A 13,576-nucleotide genomic window follows, 5' to 3' on the forward strand; every position below is an offset into this window, starting at 1 on the left:
CTATCATGTCACTTGTCCTTGTATAGCTCCCCTTTGTTTCCTTCTGAGAAAGCTAATCCTAGCCACTGTGAGATAATAATCCATTCCGTGTGGCAATTCCTATTTTCCAGTGTAGTTTCAGAAAAGAATGACCGACATTTTGTTACTCCAGAGAAAATAATGTATTGTGTTCTTGCCTTAAAATACCGTTACACAGTTCTGTACGAAATTGAGTATTCTGAAATTCAGCATGAGCTTGGTAAACTGGCTATTTCATCTTTTCTTCTTAATGGACCTGTTTTCCCAAAGTGCTTTTCACAGCTGCTGTTTTAATCCCTGCCATCACACACATCACACAATGTACCCCTTACTGAAGTTGAGAAAGATGAGAACATATATACAGTGTTAAAGGCTGTCCTTTCGACACTCTCATGTCTATCAGGAGTTTTACCGCTGATAAAAACCAGCTCCAGGATTCTTTATTTTAGAAATTATTTATTGGTTTCTCATTAGCTCTTTCCTCGTTTCTTTGGTTATTGAATTGGCGCTTGATTTAATTTTTAATCTCTTTTCTGTTTAAGTCCTCATGCTATTACCTGAGGGCTTAAGAAGTAATACTGAGGCTTATCCAGACTTAAGGACAGTTCTCAGGAGCTACTTAGAGCAGATAGATCTACTGGACACTTCATCAGTGTTAGTGGAGCCAAAACAACAGACAGGAAAGAAAGATCAGGAGATGCTCTTTAAATAAAGCGGTTTTACAATTTGCCGCAAAGAAAAATTATCCCATTTTTGCTCCCAGACTACAAACTCTTGCTTTGCCAAGTGGAATGCGACTTCTATCCCCCACTCTATCCGAGATTGCATAAGGGAGGCTGAGGAGCTCGTAGGCCCAGTCTCCGCTCTCTCTGAGACTCGCCCAGCAGGAAAGTCTCCCAATCTGTCTCTACCCTCAGTGTCCAATGAGAGGGTAAGTAGAAAATTAACTTGCTCATATAGTGAAGTATATTTCAAAGATGAGAAGGTCTGACGGTTTCTTTCTGTCCTTATAACTATAAATGAGGATTTATCTTTCTGGGGAAAGGTGAAATTTCTTTCTCTGCTGTTCCCTCAGTAGTGAAAATGGACTGTGATCAGAAACAAAATCCTGATTCTCTGCCTTCTGGTAAAGAAGGGGAAAAGAATTCCTCAGGACAATTGTAAGGAGATATCTTAGAGATACCTGCAACTCTTATTTAAATTTTGCTGCTCAAACTATTCCTTGTCTTTTGTCATTTCATTCTAACACCACTTCAACAGTGTTGGTTGGAGCTTCACACTGAGAGGAAAGAACCGCTCATTTATTAATTACTTTGTTACATACAGCTTGATGAAAGCAATTTTCACATTAGGATTTGAGCTGGGAGAGGTGAGATTCACAGGCAAATTCCTGAACTTCAAGGCTTTCAGGCCATAGCTACCTTATTTAAGGAAGTTTGATGGACTTCGCAGAACACGACTACAGCAGTACTTCATCCACTTCCTCATTGAAATTGATGCTCAAGGTTATGTACAGCTGTTTTTAGTCAACATCCATTTGTGCTTGCTTTGTGATCTCTGGCTGAATGGTTGTACAGTGTCTCTCCAGCTCTTCCCATACTCTGAAGAGGAATGGCTGCTGTCACTGACTGGTCAACAAGTGTCCTTAGTTTTTTGCGCTATTATTCTTCCTATTGAAGCTTTTTGAATGTCATGGTTTTGGGGTTTTTATTTCTGTGTCTTTAAACATCCTGCGATTGCTCTTATTCTTCCATATGGTTTTATATCTCATTCTTTTTAGTATGTCTTTGTTTCTCTGTATTTCATTCAGCTTTTGTCTCTTTATCTCCTCCAATTTCAGTTGCTGTTTCAGCCGTTGCGCTTTACTTTTGCAACAGAAAATGGACTTCAACACTTGTCCATCACATCCTAGTGCACTGCAGACTCACTAGGCAGTGAACACTCAATCCAGACCAGGCAGGAACATATGGTCACACTCTCTATGTCACGTCAGAGTACATATCTAGGTTTACCACCTCAGTTTAATGGTAACTCCAGGAAAACAGATATTACCTGACCCAGAATGACTCTCATATGACATACCTACTACACACCTACTGTAGCTCAAAGTGTACCAAAAGCATTCTGTCTCTGAGATGTTTAAAGTGAAGTTGAATTGGGCTTAAGTATTTGTTCCTCACTTAGTAACACGAAGCTGCAACATATTAGATCAATTTTGATCACTTTGCAGCTGGGTTTGCCATCTTGTGGAATCCCAGCATAGTGCCTCACCAACTTAGCACAGTGCTCTGTAAACACTGGAAAGAGACACAATAATAGGATTTTATTTTCATTTCACAGATCAGCTGATCTTGTTTTTAAAGAAAAAAAATGTAAGGAAAAAACCTATGTCTATCTGTTCCCATTTCCTCTGGAAAGTGCATCTGAATTACTTGCAGGATTAACTGTATGCTATTTACATATGTTTTCAAGACAAACTAGTGACCCATTTGAATGCTGCTAAACAAAATAAATTGTAGGGGGTTTTTTTTCCGTACATTTACTGTGATTTGTAAACAAAATGGATTTTAAGAAAATTAAAAACAAACATGCTTTATGGGTCAGCTCTTATCTGCAAGAGAACTAAGAATACTGCTACCAAAAAAGTCAGGGTTGAAAAACAACACACAATGCTTTTCTTAGGTAACAGTCATAACCTGAATATTATCTTGTTCAGATCCTGATTCTGTAATGAAATTATTTTAAGCAATCTATTAAGATATCTCTTTAGGAATGAGCTTTATTATGTTTTTTAAGGTGCTGGAAACTGTCAGAACTCAGTACATAATAATCCTCCCTCCAATTTCTGTGTGTACAATTTTCAGAAAACTAGTCTCCTCCCTATCTGTATACACAGACTTTAATTAAACTGTTTATGTTCTTATGTGATGCTTATCACTCTGCTTCCTAAGCAGATCTGGGCATGAGGGGGGATAATAACAAAAATATATTTGTTTTCTTAAAGGCTACTGAAATACAACAGCAGCTATGTGTAAACCATGCTGTTCTCAATTTACAGAGAATGCTGTTTAATCACATTGGAGATAGTGCTTTGCCACGAAGTGATTCCAATCTGCCCAGCTCTGACAAAGGTAAGCAGACATGCTACAACATGCCAATCTTTGAAGAATGAAAACTTAATTACTCCATCATGTTCCTGTGGAATGCCAGTTCTTTTGAGTGCATACCGTCATCACCAAGTCTCAAAACATTCTAACTGACTAAATAAATTATGCTAACAAATCTAAGTGTCAAAACTCTTTGCCAAAAAGGGGAGAACTGAATTTTGCATTCAAATAAGGCCCAGAAGTTTGCAGGAGGCTGTGCTGGAGTAGCAGGTTTCAGGCTGCCTGTGAGACCTATCCTTTCTGCTTCTCGAGAGATACATATGTGGGGAAAAGTCAGCTTCTGGAGAATGGGGCAAAGAGACGGCAAAGAAATGGACGGACTTCTGAAGTTTGGTACCTGCAAGTCCTGTTTATCAAATATAACTCAGTGTGCTTCTGCTTACACTTGGATTGAAAACACCAATTTGTGTTTCTTGCATTTTGGGGATTTTGTTTTTAATTAGAGTAAATGAGAAATATATGTATTTCCATTGAAAAAATATTGCCTCTTATAATTTTGCACATAGGGAAATCCAGTATTGTTGGCATAGTAATTGTTTGCCATGATTTCATTATGTGCCTCACATCAATAATATGCTCATTTCATTATGGTACCTTTGTGGTATGCTGAATAAAGGATACAGTAAAATAAATGCATAGAAAATAGCTATTTAAATAATATACTGTAATAAGTACTGACCAGGAATCAGATTTTCTTTAATAAGAGCTAGGTTTTATAGATATTTTTGTGTTTACATTTTTATGAATACAAGGGTGGAATTTTTTCACAGGGCTGAAAAACATATGAAATAATTTAACATGGAAATAGCAAAACTTTTCCACTGGCCCATGCAGCTAAGTACATCAGAGAATTGTAAAAATGAAGTATTGTCTCTTGAAGGCTTTAACAGTCCAAAAAAACTGACTGCTTGGATGACTTAAAAAAAAAATTGACTTGTCAAGAGATTTAGGCATTTGAAGTACCTAGGTCTGGTTCCAGGTGATTTTTAGGATGAGGGCAAAGCCATGCTGTTGGGTGACAACTTACAATAAAAAACAAATACTGTATTGCATATTTTGGCAACAACAAAGCAAAATGGTCCTCTAGAAAATAGATTATTCTGTTCATTGATCCCAGGGTCAACTAAAGTGCTATTATACTGTAAAAATATTGTTTCAGATATGAGACCAGTGGCTTTTTTACTGTAGTTATTGTATTAAGTCGGGAGTGTAGTGGGATTGCAGTTCTGAGAGCTCTCAGAGTTGCTACAATAGCAATAATTGGTGCCATCAGTTAGCAACAATACTTTACTTTTTCATTTCGTCTTTGTAAATAAACACAGGGTCCTTGCATGTGATTCTATATTCACAATTGAAATAAGTAAACAAGAAGGAAGCTGTCATGGCAAAGCAAGAGGTTTGATGCTTTTAAGGTGGAGGATCTTTTGGTGTTGTATTTGGGAGATGAATGCAAGGTTTGAAGAGGCTATTTTCAACTCCTTTTTTGTTTTTAAGGACGTGTAATGAGAGTTCTATTTTTTAAATTAGCTTTTGTCCTCCTCATGTTAAATGCCCTCTCCTTCTGTCTGTCTGACTTCTTTCTGATACTGGTGACATCTTGATGACATAAGATAATCCACTTCTATCAAGGAAGATGTTCCAGACCTTATGGAATCATTCAGTTAAAATCATAGAATCTGATCAGGGTAAAAGACCAAGAAAACAGCCACTTTTATGCATGTCAAGGTGGTAGTCAATTTACAGTGATTAAGCAGAGATTCTTGACCACAGATATAAAGTGTGCAGAAATTTTCTCAGTCCATAATAATTTCTTGATTTGATATTTTTTGCTGTCAGACAATTTCTTCAGATTTTTATTCTCTGCATTTTGTGCTCTTTATTCCACCTTCTTTCAGTTCTGGATTTGTAGTCTATGCAGGCAACACAGGAATGTTAGCACAGAAAGCTTTATGAAGGAGGTCGATAGGAATTTGGAGTTCCTTTCTCTAATCCCTTCTGTATATAAAATGAGTTAACGGAACAGTTTATGAATAGTCTATTCCCTTCTGCCTGGAAAGTTCTAAATAGGAGTCTGGTGCAAAGATAAACTGATTATATTAAAAGACTTCAAGCTTATCTCCCTTTGTGGCTGGATTTGCAGTGCACCAGAGTGCAATCTCAGCTGCTGCTGCTGTTGACAGCTGCCACTGCTGGTCGCCAACTGACCTGAGTGCATCAGGCATCCATGATATTGATGGCTGCTGTTTGAGAGCTTTGCAAGTGCAGATGTAATCAGGAGAGCTTTTCAGGTGTGCTTATTGAGTTGTTAGGCATTCTGTCTGTTTTTATGCTCACAGATAAAAGCAAGTCAGAGAACTGGGAGTGTTGATGCCTATGACAGTTTTTTCATTCTCTTCCAGCTGTAAACACCACCCCCAGCAGCTGGAGCTTGGACAGTGGGAAGGAAGCCAGAAACACATCAGAAAGTGGAAAGCTTATATCTCCTCCTGTACCACCAAGACCTGCACAGACTGGTGAGTTAATGGCCATCTCAGGTAAAGCTACAGTACTTGAGGACATAGATTCTTTCCACTCTGTTTGATGTTTAACTTCTTGGGTAGGTCACCTTATTATTTGATTTCTTACATGAAAGGCTGTAGAACTGTCTCTGTGGGTATTTTCATCTCGTTAATGTTCTCTGCAGTTTCCAATACTCTGCCCCTTCACTAATGAATGAGCAGTTTCAGACAGTTCATGTTAGTATGAGGAAGGATGATTAAATTTAGTCTTTTGATTTTATGATAATTGGAGGTTAGCAATCAGAAATGATCACAAAGTATCTTACTGGCCAGAAAATGCACAGCATTCACAAAAGTACATAACCATTTTGCCTTTCAAAAGATAAATTTCCATTTAAAGGAAAGGCTGCTCAAGTGATACTATAAATATAATTGTTCTCAAAGAAGTGAGGAAACATTTTGTGTATTACACTTAAGCCCCTGAATTTGTCCAGGCATGTTTCTAGTATATTTGGAGGTAAATGTTTGATATAAATATATTATGTATTTTCTATTTTCCTTATTTGACTTACAAATACATAATATATTTCTTAAGAACAAAAAGGGAAAAGTTGTTATACTGACTCTTGTTTTTGACTTGTTACCATTTGGAAGATTATAATCAATGTAAAGTGATATAAAATTTGTCAGAAAAGGCAGATGCAGAAATTTTTTATACTTGGTTGTACTGCAAGATAATCCAGAGAACAAAGCAAAATAAACAAAATCTCTAAAAGTATTTACAGCCATCAGCTAAGAGAACTAGAGATAATGTTTATGTATCGAATTATCTCCTATCCACTTAAAAGATTTCTTAGTGAAAATTGTAATGCCACAAGTGCACTGAAATCTTCCTACCTTTACAGCATCACCAGCAAGACACATAGCCTCCATTTCCCCTTCTCCTGCTGGAAGATCACCAATGAAGGTACTGTCTTATTGCAGTGAATTGCCTTTGAGATCTTGCATGTTGTGGGGTAGATGGTATATATTTAATATACATTATTTGGGATTATATTTTCTTTTTCTTATCGTATACCTGTACAAAACCCAGTATTCTGTCTCCAACATGGAAGAAGGGGAGGTGCCAGGAAAACCTGTTGTGCAACCCCTTAGTCTTATTCTTGCAGTATTCAGAGTTGTTAGATTAGAGGGTCTGTTAGAGAGTATTTCCTGCTTCAATCATGTTAATACCCATTTTCCTCTGCAGGATGATCCAGGGCAGTTATAAGAAGCTGCAAATAGTTTGACACCTGCCAGTAGGACACAGGAAGCATAGGCTATGAATAAGCACTGGCTCTTCTCTGGTAGTTAAACATCCAAAGTAATTTAAGATTCAGGCTAAGCTGGGCTGATTTAATTTATATTTCAAGATATCTGCATGTGTTGGTACCCACATACTGGTACCTGCTTTTTTTACTGGAAAACTTGACTAGGTAATTTGTGTTTTCCACAGCACTGGAGCACACAAACATGCAGCCTGCTTGTTCCAGGCAGAGTACATGACATTGGTCTTGGGGATAGCCTCTGCCACTCCACTGAAGCAGAGATGATTCTGCAGGTAGAAATATAAGAGTCAACAACATGGAAGGAAAGCCAATAGAAAGGAGCATGACTGAGCCTTGCCAAAGTAACCCCTCAGCAACCCAATGCCTAACTGATACCGCAGGGATACACATTGCCTGAGGAGGAGAACAGCAGCTCAAAATATTTCCTTTCCCCTTGAGGTCCCTAATTACAAGTCCACACTCATTGTCCTGTTTGCCTTCCCATAAGCCTGTAACATTACTACTTGTGTCTGCACAGTAGTCCAAATACATAGCAAAGCAATTCTGCTGGCCATCAGAGTGCCTCATAGTCCTATTACCATTCTACTGAAGCGAGCACCAATCCTAAGCTTTGCCCTAATTGCCTACTAGGAAGCTCTTTAGAAGATTAGGATCTTGTCCAAAGATGAGTGACTCTTCCTTTTCATCCTGAATGGACACAGGACTGTGTTAAAGGATGTCTGAAGCTTGTCCTAACATCCTTCTGTAGGTCTTGTCAGAATTTAAGCATTTTACAAAAACTGGATTGCTGCCTGGAAGAGGAATGCTGGCCTAAAATACTTCTGTGAACTGCTGGGTCTCACTTTGAGCATCCATGAACTTCCAGACTGTTTTGGTGTCTAGACTGTTACTTGCTACTGGTAAAAGTAGTCTACACTGTTTTACCAGAAGCAAGTGGTTACCTGTACAGGCTTTACATATTTCCCATTGTTCTGAATGACAAAAGCAAAGGTCCTAAATCTGGTCACCAAATCTCGTCCTAAATATCGTCACTTATTCCAACTATCCAATGTTCTTGGAACTGGAGCCAGATACATAATTTATTTGAAAACCTTGACCCTGGGTGTTTGTGGGAGTGGAAGTGCAGTTGCAGCCTCCTCACATACAAAGGAATAGAACATGAAACAGGCTTCTGAGAAAGTCTGATATGTCTTTGCCAGGTTTGAGCTTTAAATAAAACTTGCTTTGCTTTTCCACAGCCATATAGAGGGCTCAGATTTTAGCCTTTCTTCTAACAGTGTGCTAACAGAGAAAACCATCCTAGTACAAAACCCACTGACGTAAATGAAGATTTTTTTTCTCCATTGATTTCAGTGCTCTGTGGATCCAGTCCAGATGGATAACTAAAATTATCTCAACAGCATAAAGTCAGTGCAGCCAGCTCTGTACATCCCTGCCCCTCTCCTCCTCTTCCACTCCCATCCTTTGTTGCATGACTCCCACTCTCACCTCAAGCTGAGCAACTGAGCATCAACCAGTCTAACAAGAATAGGAGTGAGAAATTTGTCTTTATTTTGATTTCTCCATCCCCTTTTTAGCCTGAGGCTTGAGGCCAATAAATTTGTATTGTCTCAGATTACTCCAGTCATAATTAGATATGTTGCAAACAAAAAATGTAACTTGGAAGTGTGGGTTAACCTTTCACAGTTTTCAGTTGAAGTTGCTTCACTGGACTAGAACTGCTCAGTGGTTTTAGGTAGGCCTTTATTGTCCATGCCTTTTATTTGTCATCAGCACTGCTGTTGCTGCTTGGGCCCTCAGCTCTTGGTCCCTCACCATCCCTCACTGACCTGTGAGGCTACTGGTGCAGCCTCTGGCCACCTGTGCCCTCCATATGGCCCTTGTCCCTGAGACACACATAGTGTGTTGTGCTTGTATGTCTAAGGAACACCTGGGAGATGGGGAGAGGAAGGGTGGTGATGCTTTCATCTCCTGCCATTCTGCTGCTGCCCCAAATGGGAGCAGGAACAGCAGAGAAGAGGGCTGGCGCCTGGCAGCGGCTCTTACCTTGATACCTGCTTTGTGCTACTCCCCCGACACTGGTTTTATGGTACACTCAGAAACGACACCGTGATGCACTTTTCACTGCACGGCAATGCACTAAAAGCTGTGAGGAAAAGCTATGGAAACTGAATTTAGGATACAAGAGCCTGCAGTAGCAGCAGTGGCTGGGCTTTGGCATTAGGGGGCAGGATACCCCCAGGTATGTCCTGTGCCCATTGATGCATTCCACTTCCAGCTGGGAAAACTTGAGTGTATTCTAAAGACTTCCAGATTTTTCCAGAATATTATGATAGTAAGGTAGCATTTAAAAACAGTTTTATTTCCACTTATATGAATTACTGGCATGTCCACTATCTAAGGTGTACCCAGGCACTACTGAAATGAGCTTTTTATCATTTTCTTACCAGGTCTTGATTAAACAAGGACACAATCATTTCTGTTTATCAAAGCTCAGAGTTTTGTGCACTGTATCTATGTATGTTTTCAGTCTGAGCACAGAAACACTGTCCCTCCTATATACCACGTAAATTCTTCTTCTGCCCTTTCATTTGAGCAGGGTTCTGTGCAATCATTCACACCGTCTCCAGTGGAGTATCATTCCTCGGGGCTCATATCCAACTCCCCAGCGCTGTCAGGGAGTTACAGCAGCGGCATCTCTTCGCTCAGCCGATGTAGCACATCAGAAACATCAGGCTTTGAAAGCCAAGGCAGCGAACCAGCAGTGACTGTCCCAAGCTACAGCATTTCTGAGGAGCCTGTGAGAAAAGAAAGCAAAACCCCGCCACCGTACAGCGTGTATGAGCGGACTTTGAAACGTCCCGTCCCTCTACCTCACAGCCTCTCCATCCCGCCCGCTGCAGACCCCCCGGCACTGCCACCCAAGCCACAGCTGGTTCGGCCAAACAACCTGGAAAACAGCAGCAGGAGGACTGAGCAGGTTCCCCGGCCCAGGCCTCTGCCCCGCAAAGTCTCTCAGCTATGAGAAGCCACTTTTATATTTAATTGCAACACATTCTTTACTGTTTAAGAAATAATATTTTTTAAAAATTGTAAAACTCATTTAGTTAGGCACTTTAATATTTTGTCCACCTTTTCTTTTGAGTAATTTTGAAATGCTTATTAATATTATGTTGCACATTTGAAATGAAATTACTAATTTAGGTTGCCAGATATTACAGGAAGCATGAATGAGAGGATTTTTTTTTTATTTCATGGTGGTGAATACTGATAAATGCTTTTATTTGTACTTTATTTTTATTTGAAAAATCTAAAACCCTACAACTCTCATCTGAGTTAGCTGAATGCTTCTTACAAAATGCAGAATATACTGACTGGATCTTTACTACTAGAGATAAATGCACGCTTTCTAACAAAGTAGTCTGTAGACTAGGATGTTTCTGCAAGTAGGCTGAAAGTTAAACATGGTTTCTCTTACCTGATGAACAGGTTGTTTGTTTCAAATGTATCTGGCAAAACTTAGATATAATGTAAGTTATACAGCAGAGGACTGTTGTAAGAATGTGGTTAGGAATTTTTGAAACACACACTTGGCTTATGTTATTTTTAAGATGGAAAAACATCTGTATTTCATTTAGCATACAGCACCATTCTGGTGAATCCCAAAAAGGTTTTGTGCCATTCATGTATGTACCTGACACATCCTTTTTCTTTTTGAGGTGCAATTTACTTTTATTCTTCCAGTTAATGTAATTTTTGTTGTTGTTGTTTTCGTTTTGGGTTTTTTTTTTTAAAGCTGGGAGTTTTCTAGTGAATGCTCTCTGCTGTTCTTGAAAGTTCAGCCTAAAATACAATCTGTGTATGAAATAGGTACAACACAATTGTTCATTTAACTTGTGTACAAGAGTCTGTACTGACAATTATCAAGGCAATTCACTAAATGAGCCAATTTTTAAAAATAAAAATGACTGCTTTACAATCCATATATTTCAAATCTAATTGCAAAGGTGACTAATAATTTTGTAAAAATCTAGCAAAAATTCTGAACAGTTCCTTGGATGTGTATGTGCCATTGGAGCCAAGCTTTTTATTTGCTTCACCATCATCTTTATTGTTGAGAATGGTGTTTGGCCTTAGGTTGTATTTTAGTGACTGGCATCTGAAGAGCTCTGGAAAGCTAATGCCAAGACATAGGAATGTGGAGGAAAAAGAAAAAAAAAAGCACCTTCTGTATGTATGTTTTGTATCCTCTTTCTTTTATTGACTGTTTAAATGTGCTTGGGAACAGATGTGTGAACTGCATTTTAAATCATATTGTTAAAAATATTCTCCCTCTTTTGTTGGGAAGCTCATGTTGATCTTAGCTGTGTTTGATTTATTGATAGTTTAACTGGAAGAAAGTGACCACTTTTTTATATTCTCTCAATTAAACCTTCAGCAGTTACAAGCTGTTGACAGTAGTTATAGAAGTTTTCTATAATAAATGTTCAAGTATTTTTGTACATAATTGGTAAATTTTAATAAGGAGTGTACCATTATGTGAAAAAGAAGAAAACAGTTGTGTATGCAGTAAGATTGTTATAATTATGCCAAATACTTTATGTATGGAAAAGATTATTTGTAAATATGTGCTTTTAACAATAATTCTGCCATATTGACTTTACAATTTTGAATGTCAGAAAAAATAATATATGTTAAAATATTTATGTTTTAGTGAAAGTATTCATAACTTGAAAAGGAACTTATGAATTTTAGCTTTGTATCTTGCTGATTTCAAAGTCTGGAATTCCTTGAACTAGCTCTTGCTTTCTACTATAACATTTTTATGTCTGTAACCACATCATAAAACCTGTAGAAGGCTACATATTTATGCTGATATAAAGAAGCAATGACTGAAATTTAAATAAGGTGTCACAGTAAGATAACAAAGCTGCTCTGATTTTTTTTCCACACATGTAATTTAATAGATTTTGTTGACTAGTGCTTGAGCACAGTACAGTATGAATCAGTGTTATTTGCTCTTGAAGCCTTTTTTTTTGTATTTCTGGCAATAAGCAGAGTTGATGAATTTATCATTTGTGTGCATTACTGGTCAGCTTTGCAGCAAAACATTTCACAAAGTCTCTGTTTACCTAGACACTCATATTGGTTGCTGCATAATATTAGTATGAAATAAAAGAACTTGCTTAATCTTTACAGTACAACTTGTTTTCTACAGAATGAGAGATTCTAATTCAGTTAGCCACAGTATGAAAGTTCTGACTCCTTGTCTTGCTTTTTTTTTTTTTTTTTTTTTTTTTTTTAGTTAAAAATCTCCTGATTGAGCTTTCTCCCTATTTGGACCCGTAATTGCTTTGTGAGACAAGGTGGGGAGAGTATTGACATGCTCTTCTGAACAAGTGAAGAACATAAAATTTACTAGTGAGTTCACTGTAAATTAACCTACATAAGCATTCTGTTTTTATAACCAGGACATCATAAATACTCTGAACAATAGAAAATTATATACAATTGACAGAGTACTCTTAAGCCGTGTTAACATATTTTCTGCTTAGCCAGTTTTGATAAATTGATTCTTTAGATCATTTTTTCAACCTGATTACCTATAAAAAATGTATGAAATTTTGTTATGTATGTTGCAACACCCACTGCTTGAAAATCTAATGTAAATAAAGGTCTTGTTTGAATTTTATGTAGTAGTCATAAATATAATTTTACCACTTTCTGGATGATGGTGAGTAATTCAGAAGCTCTTACAGAAAGACCAGTGGGAACAAGTTGCTCTAACTGCTCGATAGCTTGAACATTAGCCAATGTGTGCATAACAGATGACATAATCTTGTATTCAAATACCATATTTGAGATGCTGAAGTCTCTGGGATGCCAGAGAAACATCCTCAAACTCGGCTGGCTGGCTTCGAAATGACACAGTTCAGACTGGTTCTCATGATGGCATAATAGCTCTGTAGTGTGAGTGAACTCAGTTATGCTGTCTTAAGTCAGATCCTATGTCAGGCCAGTTGCTGTGCCCTCAAAGGAGGACAAAAGCTGAAGTTACCCCTCTTAGTAAAGGTTTCAGAACAGGGCAGTTATGGCCCTGCTCAGACGGAGCAGGGTATAGTGAAAATCTTCTTTCATATGAAAGATCTCCTCATATGAAAGTGGCACCTTGCCCATCTGCCTGACCATTCTTCCTGTTCACTGATTGTCCAACAGCACTTGCAAAAAGAACAGTGACAGAGCAAAAACATACCAATAGGCAGAAGTCAGTGCCTGAGGCAGAGTCCTGACATATGCTGGCCAAAGGCAAAGTCCTGTCTTGTGGGATATTGTGGAAGGATGGTTGCCACTGAATCCCTTGAGATTCTGACCTTGAACTAGATTATGTGGGAGAAAGCTCTTTTAATATTAATTTGTCTTTACCTTCTCTTTGACATTTTAATTTAGCTTTTGACATATACTTCATAGAAGAAACTAGAACAATTAGTTTTGATAACAACAGAAAAAACTATTTGGAATTAAACAGCTAAATAGGAATAGGAAAGGTTTAGAGCTGCATATCTCA

The 13,576-nt window shown here is 38.1% G+C and overlaps 1 protein-coding gene across 5 annotated transcripts in view; it reads left to right on the forward strand.

Moving 5' to 3' along the window:
- DOCK4 (dedicator of cytokinesis 4) overlaps window positions 1–12,703 on the forward strand; it is a 221,673-nt gene extending 208,970 nt beyond the window's left edge. For 3 of the 5 annotated variants that reach the window (XM_041713766.2, XM_041713767.2, XM_041713770.2), the window contains 5 exons: window positions 782–949; window positions 3,077–3,149; window positions 5,585–5,698; window positions 6,589–6,650; window positions 9,611–12,703. In XM_041713766.2, coding sequence (XP_041569700.2) covers window positions 782–949; window positions 3,077–3,149; window positions 5,585–5,698; window positions 6,589–6,650; window positions 9,611–10,036 — 843 coding nt within the window. In that variant the 3' untranslated portion in view covers window positions 10,037–12,703. The remainder of the gene's footprint in view (window positions 1–781; window positions 950–3,076; window positions 3,150–5,584; window positions 5,699–6,588; window positions 6,651–9,610) is intronic. The other 2 variants (XM_041713768.2, XM_041713769.2) reach the window with 1 other exon arrangement.
- The last annotated feature ends 873 nt before the right edge of the window (window positions 12,704–13,576 follow it).

This window comes from Taeniopygia guttata, chromosome 1A, assembly GCF_048771995.1.
Source record: "Taeniopygia guttata chromosome 1A, bTaeGut7.mat, whole genome shotgun sequence".
In the NCBI taxonomy this organism is placed as follows: Eukaryota; Metazoa; Chordata; class Aves; order Passeriformes; family Estrildidae; genus Taeniopygia; species Taeniopygia guttata.